The sequence below is a fragment of the Alligator sinensis genome, unplaced genomic scaffold (genome assembly GCF_000455745.1).
Source record: "Alligator sinensis unplaced genomic scaffold, ASM45574v1 scaffold1900_1, whole genome shotgun sequence".
NCBI lineage: Eukaryota > Metazoa > Chordata > Crocodylia > Alligatoridae > Alligator > Alligator sinensis.
In genome coordinates, this window is record NW_005843821.1 from 20,206 (window position 1) to 33,752 (window position 13,547).

At 50.8% G+C, this 13,547-nt stretch overlaps 1 protein-coding gene across 1 annotated transcript in view; it reads right to left on the bottom strand.

Moving 5' to 3' along the window:
* LOC102368591 (squalene synthase-like) overlaps window positions 1–10,939 on the bottom strand; it is a 28,325-nt gene extending 17,386 nt beyond the window's left edge. Inside the window, exons 1-3 of the mRNA XM_014527680.2 lie at window positions 10,838–10,939; window positions 8,448–8,566; window positions 3,865–4,048 (exon numbers count right to left, since the gene is read on the bottom strand). Of these exons, the coding sequence (XP_014383166.2) occupies window positions 3,865–4,048; window positions 8,448–8,566; window positions 10,838–10,939 (405 nt within the window). The remainder of the gene's footprint in view (window positions 1–3,864; window positions 4,049–8,447; window positions 8,567–10,837) is intronic.
* Between the last annotated feature and the right edge of the window lie 2,608 nt (window positions 10,940–13,547).

Genomic DNA, 13,547 nt, shown 5'->3' on the forward strand with positions numbered 1-13,547 from the left:
TGCGGGGGCTACCCCCAGCCACAAGTTTTATGATTTAACTTCATTACAGTGCTTCAATCCACCTAATAAACCAGACTTTTAAGGATCCCGAGTTGGACATTTGTAGCCAACAAAAGTTTTCTGTGGCCACCGTGAGATTTCAGGCCATTACAAAGCTGGGAGCAGAGCATTTATTTTGGGAGTTGAGAGTCAGACATCTGTATACAATGTCCAGTCCAGCGAAGCTGGTGCTCGAGGATGACATACTCAATGGTAGTAACACTAGCTTCAGCAAGAAAGCTGGCATTCATGCAGTCATCTTCCCATTTTCTGGAGGCCTTGTTGGCGATACATCTCCAGGATTGAGATAACGATGGTAGGTTACCTACGTTTCACGTCCATAGAGGATGGGGGGGATGATGTAGACCTGGATCTTGGTGTCTTGCTAGAGATTGCAATGAATAACGTCTGACTGATGCAGTTTCCTAAAGGAGTCACTTCTACACTGGATCCTGTGCTGGATCTCCTCAATGTTCACAGACTGAGAGAGGTGGCTACCAAGTTAGGGGAAGTGCTCGACTATCTCCAGAGTCCATCTCACGATGGCAATTTTGGGAAGGGGTGGGGAAAGGAAGGTCACATTCATGGCTTAGGGCAGGCTGATAGGGCACTTTAGTCTTCTTGATGTTAAGAGAGAGGCCCAAAGATCAGCAGGCTTCCCTGAAATGATCCAGCACTGTCTGAGGGATTTCTGTTACTGTGCACAAGGATGGTGGAGTCATCAGCGTATTTCAATTCAAGGTTGATTACTTTGGTCTTACAGCAAAAATGTCCCAGATTGAAGAACCCTCCATCCTTTCGGCATTCAATGTCAGTTCCAGAAGGAAGACAGTCCTTAACGGGAACCAGGCTGACTGTCAGACAAATGGGGAACAAAGCTGGAGATTGAGTTCTTTTCTTGACCCCAGTTTGGATGAGGAACAAATCTGTCTCTGACCATTTCATAGAATGGTTGCAGTCATCTGGCTGAGGAGAAACCTCTTCTTCTTTGGCAATCCCTCTCAGTAGGGGATGATTGTGTCCCATGATTGTCTTATTGCAGGGTCTCAAGGTGGCTGACAAGGCCTATCTGAGATCAAGAGACTGTCTTGCAACTCAGGAATGTGTTTCCATGTGGAATGGGTAGCTCTGGATTCTTGATCTGGTCCACAACATGTTGTTTCTGCCACTCTAGCTTTTCTTTCTCCTGTTGTTGTCATAAGGTTTCAAAGTACTGAGATCCTTGCAGCAAACTCTTCCTCTATCTGGGGCGTTCCTGGGTGATAGTCTCCCACAAGTGGATGTAGATGTTGCATTTTTTCAAGTTTGGCTTCAGTATGTCCTTGAAGTACTTTCCCTGCCCTCCTCTTGACTGAGATGGGAGAATAAACCTTGCGTCAGGAGTCTGGAGCTGGACATCTGTGTGATGTGGCCACATTTCAAGAATAAATTTGTGGAGTCTCAGCACCAGTTCTCACTGCCAGCCTTGTAGATGCCAGCAGCTATGCCTTCTGATCCAGAAGCGTTGTTGTTATTGGGGGTTTTTATGGCACGCCAGACTTCTTCCAGGGTCGGAAGCTTGGTGACAGACCCCTTTTCAGGGTGTTGGCGGATGGCCTCGATGGTGGTATCTGCAACAGTGAACTCCCCGCTCAGGAGTGCCTCAAAGTGCTCTTTGCATCTAGCTTGGATAGATTCATTGTCTTTGAGGAGTGTGAAGCCATCCTGTGATAGTAGGAAAATAGGACCATGGGAAGTTGGCCCATACATGGCTTTTCCTGCCTGGAAGAAGCTACGCATGTCATGTTTGTCAGCATAGAGCTGGATCTCCTTAGTTTTATCTTGCCACCACTGAATCTTGATTTCCTGGATCCACCTTTGAGCTTCGGCTTTGAGAAGATGACACGTCTCCTCCTGCTTAAATGAGGTGCCATCTTGCCAACAGAATGAGCCCTTCTCTTCCAGTTGTAGAGGTCATTGCTTTCATGAAACCAGTCTTGGTATTGACACGTGCTATCGCTAATGGATTCAGCACATGTCATATGGACAGTGTTTTTAGATGAGCTAATACTTGACAGTGAAGCTGACGCTACGAATGCAGCTATCCTGAATTGGTTTCCCCTTCCAGAAGAAGGAGTAGATGCCAACCTCTTCCCTCAGATGACCCTCATCTAGTAGTCTCATCTCACTCAGAGCAATGTCAATGTAGTGTCTATCACTAATTCCTCGGAGATGATGGCAGCCCTGCTTTCTGGTTGTATGTTGTCTTGGTTATCCATCAAGTTGTGAATGGTCCATATTGCGAAAATCATTGTCTTATGATGTTTTTGACCGCAGAGATAGTGTTCCCACTGGATGTGGCTATCCAGCCAGGATCAAATAAGACAGCCTAGGTTTAGGGCTCGTTTTCTAGCCCCTTCCCCATGGAGGGTGAGCAGAGGGGGTCCTGAATAGGACTGCTCAGTCATGGTAGCAGCTGCCAATTGGCACCCCTGTCTCAAGCCAGGTGCGAGACAACCATCAGGCTATCACCGTCTGCATGCAGATTCATGGCTGAAGCCTGTTGGATTCACTAGTCCTGTCTCTATCACCACTGGTCCATTGCCTCAGGCTCTTTGTCCAAGAGAACTTGTTTCCAGTGGTGGAAGCCTTCAACCTGGAAGGGTGTGGGAAGTGGGGTCCTGCAGGGCTCGGTCATTGGACCGATACTCTTTAATGTCTTCATCAGCGACTTGGACGAGGGAGTGAAGTGTACTCTGTCCAAGTTTGCAGATGACACAAAGCTATGGGGAGAAGTGGACATGCCGGAGGGCAGGGAACAGCTGCAAGCAGACCTGGACAGGTTGGACAAGTGGGCAGAAAACAACAGAATGCAGTTCAACAAGGAGAAATGCAAAGTGCTGCACCTAGGGAGGAAAAATGTCCAGCACACCTACAGCCTAGGAAATGACCTGCTGGGTGGCAGTTGAGATCCAGACATCTTTTTTCTGCCTGATCTTCACTTGGGGACCTCAATGGACCATAAAGCTTTAACTGGACTCCAAAGGTTTATTAACCAATCACATAGACCATTCCATTAATTCATAGACAGAGGGAGAAAATATTATTTGGGGGGCCGAGTGCATGACTCAGCACAAGAATGGCAACTCTCATTGTGCTCTGCATGGTGTGACACATGCATGGTTAGCCTCTTCTTCCTCAGTTACACGGAGCTGAGAAAGCATGGGGTGTTGGCCTGGCTGCATGCCAAGCAGTGCTGTGGTGCTGCTGCTGTCTCTGGCCACCACAAAACTATTTTGGGTGGGATAAGCCTCTCCGAGCCCAGGCCTTCCACAGTTTATGCATTAATTTACATACCTAATAATACAGTGATGCACCAGGTATTTTGTGCAGATCTTAGGACTATAATTCAGGAAATGTGTGCTACTGCTGTATCTGGTTTTACCCACTCCCCCTATGCAGTATCTTAGGGACTCAGCACAATGGCTTCTGGGTACAAGGCAATGCACATTTTGTGCAAACACCAGATCCAGCAACACTTAATCAGGAACTGTCAATGACAACCTTCTCATCAGTCAGCATATCACCTATGAGCACCCAGCCCACCAGAGGCTCTATGCTCTGGTTCAGAACAAAGCCATTCCCAGTACTTAGCAAGTCAGCACAAAAAACAATGACTTTGGCTCCAGATGGACAGACCGTCTGCCCAGTGTGGGCGTCTCAAGACTAGATTGGGTTGGGTCTGTTCCTGTTGGATCAAGATGCAAGAAGTGTTGAAGAGGGTACCTGTAATAGTTAACACACAGGCTGTTGTGTTGTGGGTGGAAATGAGAGACAATGGCTTACCGTGGGGAAGTCCTCCAACACTTGCTTGTGCTTGTCTTTGCTCTCCATGTACTTCCACTCTGGCTGATACAGGTATGTGTGGAACTCACACAACATTGGGATCTTGGTTTCCAAACTGATGGACATGTCGTCTTCTATGGTGTCCAGGGCTCGGAGAACCAGGTACAATATGCAAGCAGCATGACTACAGTGGGACAAGAAAATGGTGACCTATGATTCAATATGACCTACTAGACAGGCAGACAGCTAAAGATCATCACATAGTTTTGGCAAGAAAGAAGAGACTACCAGCTCTGAACATCACTTCCACATTGTAGCCTGCTTTCTTTTTTCAACATTGAGGTTGGTACACTTGGTGGTGAAGCTATTGTATCATTAACAAAGTGGCAAGCAATGCTGATGTAGAGCTCTGCCGCCAGCATAAAGTCCTGCTGTAGTGACACAGCCACATTTCTGGTAATCTTGGGACACTCGGCCAGGACAGAGATAAGACTGAAATCACCCAGACGGGCAGCACTAGGGCCCAGGGGCCATAACCACTGCAAAGCTTGCTGCCAGGTTGAAGCTGATGCTGCATGTTAAGGAAGGTGGGAACGTACAGTGCCATCACACAGGAGCTGCTGTGTGGACACTAGGTCTGTGTGACGTTTTACTGACTGTTTCATTTTGATGCTGTTTCGACTCATTTCAAGCTTGAAACAGAGGAATTGAACAAAACCAAAGGGCTTCAAAACAGCCTCAAAATGAAACGGATGCACTTTAAATGTTTTGAAAGTTTTGAACTGTTTTGAGTTTCAAACCTGAAGCTGGACTTGGTTGTAGAGAAACAGAAAGTAGGGAGAGGGAGAGGGAAGAGGCGGGAAAAGGGGGGAAGGACTACTCTCATATTGAGCTGGCCAGTGACTGTCATCCTTCTCTGAGGTCCCTTCCAATCCCAGTGCTCTGTGGGAGAGATGGGAAAACAGTATAAAAGGCAGCATTGTTTGAACAGGCCTGCCTTCTGCCTTGGGGTCAGTTACTGGGCTGTTTTCCAGCAGCTCAGCAGCATCACACAACAAAGGCTACCATTCATTTTCTACTTGCAAGAGGGATTTCAAAAGATCTTTTTCTTTCTTCCACACGCTTTTATTTTATTATTATATTCATTGATTTATTCTTTTCAATTTTATAATTATATCAGATCGGATATTGCTATAGAATTTAATTTATATAGGATGGGAACTGAAGTTATATTTTATTTCTATACATTTAAAGCTTGCAGCATACATACATTATTGAATTTATATAGGAGAAAAAATATATTCTTCATTCATTCATATTTCTTTTTATACATATCTACTTTGCGCAACACTCACTCCCGTTATTGAATTTATATAGGAACGTGAATATATTTATATATTTGTATAAAAGCAAGACATTATGAAACACCCCATGAAGTATGGTGGAAAGGCAGGTGGTGGCAAGCCTTGAGAGAGGGATGGAAGAGGGGGTTGAGGGAGAGGTATAAGTTCCCCCCTGCTCCTCCAAACTGGCACGCAACTTCTTTCCTTCACCTAGAAAGGATGAGGTTTCCACAGGCAGCGAGGAGACGGGAGTAGTGCCACTGCCACTGCCACTGCCTGTGCTTGAGACTGCATCCCCTCCACGAGCACCATCCATAATCCCTCTGCCCCACCACTACCACCTCAACAACAAGCAGCAACACCAGCATCAGCTTGACAGTCTCCTCTGTTAGGGTGACAACACTTTGGATTATTGAGGAGCATTGAATCTGCAGCTGAATACAAAGGCTTTTTCTTGTGTCTCAGCAGAGCTGCTGGTCACGAGGCAAAATGATGTATTAAAATAACTTTGCAAATGCTTAGGCAAGTAGTTTCTTTAACAATGGAATAGTGTGCAGGATACGTGCTTCCTTGTGTAAGAATAACAAATGCAGCCCACCAGCTATGGCAGAAGATAAAGCAGAAGCAAGACCTTGGAGATGGTGCTGGAATCAGCAAAGAACAAGAAAGAACCAGCAAGTGACCGAGTGTGCCCGAGTTCATGGCCTTACTCATGTGCTCTTAGCAGAGAGGCAGGTAAATGAATTAAATGCATAGGCAAGTCCATGTTAATGAAGTAAACAGTAAACTGAGGCGGAGCTTGAGATGGGAGGGGAAATGTGTAGAACAAGGGGAGGGACATGGGTCGAGTGAATGTTAATACGAATGAACCAAGGTGTATAAAATGTGGAAAGAACTATTGTTCAGGGCGGCTCCCCGGTTTGTTGTTTTTTTGGGAGCTAGCCCGAAGCTGTCTCCTTTCTGAATAAAGCTGTTGTGAGCAATGTGTGCAAGTAGCGTTTGCTCCCTGTCTGCTCTGGCTAATGAGTACCAGGATCCATAAGCGATTGGATCGTTGTCTCCCTAGTCGTTGGGCGCCTCATGGAGTTGGGTTCTAGCATCCTCCACCCCCATTTCACTTCCCATGCTGAGCCTTCCTGTGCCAGAGGAAGACATGGTGCTGGATGTGGATCTCAGTGCCCTAGCAAGGGAAATTCTGGGGAAGGAGGGGCAATCATCTGAGTTTGTGCTCCACACCCCTCAAGTTTCCCCCAGAGCCAGGTCTCCTTCCCCAGAAGGCACTTTGGAGGAGGTTGACATAGAGGTGGAGGGAAGCAGCTCATGTGAGTCGGCTCCTTCTGTTGCTGTGCCTCTGTCTGCCGAGGAGGGGGAAAGTGCAGCATCATCCACACATGCACCCACACCCCAGAAGTGAGCGGGTAGTGTGGTCTCAGATCACTTTGAGCTGACAGATGACCCTTCATATGCTATCTGCCTGCACTGCTGACCCCAACCCAGCTGAGGCAAAGGAACAACACACATAAGCACCACGGAGATGCTGATGCACCCCCTCAGGCATCACCCCCTTGACCTTGCTCCTTCTTAGCCTGGTACCAGTGAGAGCATGCCCAAAGGGAAGTTCCCCCTCACTTCAAAGCCCCCATTTCCCCAAAGCAGATGCAGGCCACCCTGGAACAGTGAGGGAGAGGTGGACAGAAAGTGGGGCACATTGCAAGAGTGAGCGAGACCAGAGCACTGGGGAGATTCTTGCTGTCCATGGCCAGCCCTTCTCCTTAACTGAGCAGCCAGGGTTCAGGTGGCTCATGGCAGTCATGGTCCATCCTACCAATTACCCACACACGCCACCTTCAGCAGGCCAGTTATGCCCTCCGTGTATGAGGCATGCAGGGAGTACTTGAAGGAGGAGCTGTGCAAGGCAGATCTGCAGGTAGCCTTACACTTCACCTCAGATAACTGGAACAGCTGGGGTGGAGATCATACCTATCTCTCCCTCACAGGGCACTGGTACAACCAATCAGGCTGTCGGCGGGCTCTCGTTCAAGCTGCGGTGATGGATGAGTCCCCAAAGGCCGCAGAGATCATAGGGGCCATGAACTGCTTAGTGCAGGGGTAGCTCATCGGGCTGAGTGAGCTCACCCACAGGTTCTTGGCCACTGACAATGGGGCCAATACAGTTAAGGTGGTGTGTGATGCCAACTTTGCTGGCATCTGCTGTATGCAACACAATTTGCACCTCATTGTCAGGGATGCCTTGGAGGGGGACAGGACTGCCTGGGATGGCACCAGCACCACCAGCAAGCTTGTTTCCAAATTTAGTAAGGTGGTGGGCTACTTCCACCGCAGCATCAAGGGGGCAAGATGCTGCCGGACAAACAAGCAGAGGTGAAGACCTCACAGCACAAAATCATGCAGGATGTGGAGACTCGGTGGAGCTCCACATACCTGATGCTGAGGCAGCAGCAATGCCACTTGTGCAAATCCTCCGTTCTGAATTCTTTGTTATTTATGAATTGCATTCCTTGAAACAGGGCTGCTCAGGAGCTATCACACCCTGAAGGCACCTCTGCTTCCCAGGTCCTCCCTAGCAGGATCCTGAGTACCAGGCAGTCCTGCTTCTCTGCACGTCCCAGGAGAAGGTGCTCCTCCTTTCCACCCTGAACCGTGACCTGGTGCTTCTATCCTCCGTTCTGAATTCTTTGTTATTTATGAATTGCATTCCTTGAAACAGGGCTGCTCAGGAGCTATCACACCCTGAAGGCACCTCTGCTTCCCAGGTCCTCCCTAGCAGGATCCTGAGTACCAGGCAGTCCTGCTTCTCTGCACGTCCCAGGAGAAGGTGCTCCTCCTTTCCACCCTGAACCGTGACCTGGTGCTTCTGTGCCATGGGACCTGCTCTGTTTGCTGGCTACATTCCCTGGGAGGAAAAGCAAACCCATGCACCTATCCCCTACACAGGCACCTTCTCAAGGGACTCGTTACACTCGTGGTCAGAAGTCCAGAGGAAAAGGTCTAGCTGTGCTGAGCACTGAACACATGCACACAGTGACCTAAACAGCCTGCAATGTGCACAGGATGAGGTGCAGCAGGTGGGTGTGGACAGCCAAGTGGGAACCAGAGTGGAAAGCAGCAGCAATGGGATCACGAGGCAACAGCTCCAACCGGCACATTTCAAGGTATCCCGATTTCTATTTTTTAAGCTGGCACCCCTCCTCCCCAGTGCCTGGCCCAGGCATTACTCACCGCAGGTCGCCCTCCAGCCCCTGGGTGACAGTGGCAAAACTCCGGCCCGTCTTCTCCAGGTGCTGGTAGCAGGTGCGGAGGCTGTCTCTGATCTTGTCCTGTGGGCAGAGCAGAGGTGGCTGCTGGCAGCGGAGTGAGGCTGAGCAGGCGCTGAGGGCTGCGCTGCAGGGCAGCGGTCACCTTTGCTCTGCTAACCCCGGTGGCCCAGAGTGATGGGGCTCTCCACCTGGGCCAATTAACCCTGTGGAGCTGCAGAGCCCCATTGCATCCTGCCCTCCCTTCTCTCCTCTCCCTCACCACATTTACCCATTGGCCCAGAGCAATTGGGACCTTCCCTAGCCAGTTAACTCTTTATGGCCCAGGGTGACTGGAACTCCCCCTGCCCTGAGAGAGCTTGTGACAAGGCTGCACTGACTCACAGCATCAATGGCAATTAATTTGGATTAGCCGTGATTGTTCTGGGACAGAGGGCTGTCCCATTGCGTCACAGCACTGTCGGGAGACAACAGGTGTGTCTGCCTGCAGGATCCCAGGCTTTGTTCCAGGGAAAGTGGCTGGTTATAGCTGCAGGCACCTTTACCCTCTTGTGCCCATTGCAGGACACCCTGTGGCTACCTGAAGGGGACACCCTGAACCCACCTGTCCTGGAGGTCTGGGCAGGGAGTAAGAGGAGGGGTAAGGATCCCCAAACAACATGCTTCCTCTCTGTCAATCCCCGGGCGTCCCTGGGTCCCTATAGATGTGTCTAAACACTGATTTAATCCAGGGCTGATGGGTCTCATCTTTAACTCTCAACAAAAGAGAGGTGGGACAGTCATTTCCACATATGGCTGAAATAGCAATTCACTCCAATGGGCGCAAGGCACCTGTGAGGTCTTGGGCTTGCTGCAAGCTGAAATCAGAATCAAACCCATCCTGTTTTCAGCCTCTGGCATCATCCCAACCAGGAGCAGGGGAACTCTGCCCAATCAGAAGCACATTTTCAAGATGAGGGCATCAATGTAACAGGCTATACATGCAGGGGCCAAGGTCCAGGAGTTTATGTCCTCGCACTGATTTGTTTTGTGAAATAGCCCGTTCCCCATCTCACCCCGTCCAAGGCAGCGATAGCAGACTGTGATTTGGACAGGGTAGAAAGCACTGTAAAGATGTTTCCACACCTGCACCACCAAGGGGAATGACTGGCCTCATCCTCAAATCCCAAAGGAAGTCCTATAAAAGCAAGGCAGCTGTTTAAACAAGGCTGGCACTTCATACCCTGCCATTGAGGCCTGACCTCACACAGCTTCCAGAGCGAGAATATGCAAGGACTCCTTTCTTCCAGCTCATCGGTCTGCCTGTGGGCTCACTTGAATCAGGGGTCCCGAGTGCTTGGCCCAGACCACTCCCACTGGCTGGGATCAGCTCTCAGGACAGGCTCCTGCCCAAGCTGTCACTTCATGCATGCAGCGGCCACCAGGACCCAGACCCTAGAATCAGGGGGAAAGGCCTTTTCTCATCTTATATATTTTTCTCCAGAGCAAACACTTCAGTGCAGTAACTGGAAATTTAGGAGCCAGGCAACAACATCCTCCTGCACATGGCCCCAGGAGAGAAATGCTGTCACAAAGCTGTCATGTGGGAACAGATCGTCTTTCTCTACAATGCTCACTGAACACACACACCGGGCCATAGTGTTTGCTCGAAGGTTTGGAGGCTTTAAAGTGCTGGTTAGACAAACATTTGGCCAGGGCAGTTCAGTAAGAAGTTCCCTGGCACAAAGAAGGAGACAGGTGAATGACATCCAGGTCCTTCCCAGAGCACTTCTGCAAGGCATTGGCAGGGACGGGCTGTTCCCGCTGCTTCTGAGGAGTCCTGAACAGGACTGAGGGGATCAGCGCCCATGAGCCACAGCATCTACTGCAGGGTCTCGGCTGTGTCTAACTCCAGGCCCCCACCTGCGCTGCCGCCTGCTCGCTCCGGTCAGTCTTGGATGTCTCGGGGGCAGCGCTGGAGTGATCCTGCCGTGGCCGAGTCCCAGAGTGGCGGCAGCAGGGCAGAGCGTCCCTGGCCCTCCAGGCTCCTCTCTGAGCTCCCAGGTTTCTCCTGCGAACCCCAAGCAAGTGTTTGCACTCTGCGCAGTGTTAACAGTGCACGGTGCCCTTCAAAGATTGTCCCTGCATGTGGCTCTGCTGCCTTGCTCTCATCCTTCCTGTCTACCCCTGTCTGCAGCCCTGAAGGGGAAACCCTGAAGCATGGAGGCAGAGGGAGAAGCTGCAGGGCAACAGACTGAGTCCCCAGCAGGGAATCGCACCTGCTGCCCCCGTGCAGAATGAGCCTAGAAGCCACATCCCTCCACTTCATCCCCTCCATGAGCAGCAGCCATAACCACCCCACTCCATCCCACTCACTGGGCCTGGCCGTGGTTGCCCCACACGTAAGCCTCTCATCCGGAATCGCAGCTGGTTGCACAGCTCTGCAAGGCGGCTCAGCCAGTCCAGCACGTGCTCCATGGCCTCGGGCCCCTGTGCCAGTGGACACCCGGACAGGAGATGCGGCAATGCTCCTGGCCCAGGATATTTTGTCCTCCCACAGGGCACTGGCTTAAGCAATGTTTGCCCCGCCCACCTCACTGGCCCCAGCCTATCCAGCTGCCTGCTGCAGGGCTCCATCCCCAGCTGTGGGAGATGCCAGACAATGGGCTAGTGACACAGCCATTTGGGCTGTGCAGATTGGTTGGCGGTGGGAGGGAACCAGTGGTGCACATGCTCACCAAGGACGAATATATATTCCACCTTGATGCCCCTGGGGACCTCAGCTGGTGGCTCCTCCATGCAGCCATTGCTATGGGTGTGTATTGGGAGCAGTCTGCAGATACCCCCAACACTTACCCTTTTGGTGAGCCTGGGGAGACCCTGGCACATGCCTACCTGGAGGGCACCCGGCTGCAATGCCTCACCACCTCCAGGACGTCCTGCTGAGGCTGTGGCTGCACTGCTCCTCACACCTTTTCATTTATGCATTCCCCATCCAGAGCCCCAGCATGTCCCAGGATCTCCTGGTCAACACCCTCCTAGCCCCGGTCCCTTTCCTGTCCCTTGTCCCTTCACATCTCTGGGCAGAGTTTCACTGGGCAATGTCCACTGGCTCCTTGGGCTTGTTCGAGGGCCTGGGAACACTGTCCAGTGCTCTCTGCTCAGTGTCCCCCTCGGTGCACTCGTTATGAACCTGTGGCCCTCACTCCTGTCCCAATTATGTTTTCATTTGTCCCAGGCAGTCAGTGCCATGCCTTTAGTGGCCCCCACCACCAATGGGGGCTTATAGTGCTACTTGGTGGGCTTTGGCCCCCCCATCCCAACGGCATATAAAAAGGCTCGTTTCACATGGCAGCCGGGGGTGGATGCTGAAAGGCAGTGGGAATTGGTTATCACCATGGGTTTTCCCCTGTTCCTCTCCCACTTGCAGCCTCCAGCATCGAAGGTCTAGGAAGACCCGCGTGCACCCCCTGAGGTGGTTGTGCACCCCCTGGAAGCGCCAGCTCTGAAACCAGAAGTGCCATAGGAAGCGCACTTCTGGTTTTGGCACTGGTGGTTCTGGGCTTGGCGATTGGGGGACCCTCTGCCCCATTGGCAATCTGGTGCCCCCTCCCACCGACTCGAGAGGCATTAGTCACCCATGACAGGAAATAACAAGTGTTATTGCCTCGGAAATTTAATGAGAAATAAAAATAAATGTAAAGAAATTTAAGATGCACATTTTTACATGCTGTCGGTCCTCCCCTGTGTCCCCTCTGTAGAATGCCCATACATACTTCTCTGTAGACTGCATCTTTCTCAGCAATTGGCAATTGCTCATCAGGTAGCCATGAACATAGGGGTATTATATTTCCAGTTGCAAATTGGACCTGCATTTTTCTGTGATTAAATTGGAACGGCTATATAGATAAATAGATATAGATATATAGATATATATAATATAAGTTTGTATCTATATAGCTATACAGCGATACATATATAGTTGTCAATTTAACCATGTTTTATTGATTTATTTATAATTTTAAAGCAATTTAGAAGCCTACAAGTGCCTCAATCATTGAAATAATATAGATTCTAAATACCTATAGTTTTTACTTTTTACCAATAAATCAGAGTTCCCCTGCCTATTTTGCTCAACAGCATGTGGGTCCAGCTGTGCCGCCCCCCACCCCCGCTGCTTTGTAGTACCAGGCAGCCCTGAGTGACATACCAGTGCCCTGCTCCTGCCCATGGCGGTGCCCCTCAGTCCCAATTAAAATTTCCCACTTCCCTCTGGGCTCTGCTGGTGCCACCCGCCTCCCCCCAGCCACCGTGCCCCATCCAGGCCAGCACCGACTTCTCTCCCTCATGCAAAGCCCAAACCTCCAGCCACAGAGCACATCTGGCAGCACAGTGGACACCTCTGGGCTGCATTTCCTTTGGCCTCGCTCCTCTGTGGCCTTACCTGGGCCCACTCTGCCCTGAGCAGCACCAATACACTCCCATCCTGCCAAAACTGGCCATTGCCAAAACTTGAGCTGTCCTGCTCAGGTTTGGTGACACACCCTGGGGCCAGGACACAGATCGTAGGACATTGCTTACCCCCTGCAGCCTTGCCTCACTCTGGAGATGTTTCCCAGGCTCCTGGCTCTTAGACCAGCACCTCCAGTGCTCTTGTCATGGCGCTTGTGTCTTCCTCCTCCAGCGTGCTGCCCGGGGTAGTGCCAGTGACCCCTGGCAGGAGGCACCACAAGGATTGCAGCTTGGCCTGGTTTGGAAACACGGACATCTCTGTGGCCCTGAACTGAGCACAAGACTTCATGTGGGGCCCAAACAGATCTTGGACAAAGACCTCCAGCCCAGCGCCGAAGACAGCAGGGGTGGGGAATCCACCTCTTCCTGTGGGACCTTGTTCGACTCAGGAGTCTCCTTCATGCTCTACGATCCCCATTTCCTATTCCACTGTCTCTGACTTCATTCCTTGTGCCTTGCCTGGTAGTGCCCTCACCACTGGCCATGGCTTTAGCACCTTGCATTTTCTCCCTTGGGCAGTTGCCTTTGCCAGACCCTCAGTTCGAGGACACTGTCTACCGGGGCTCATTCCTGG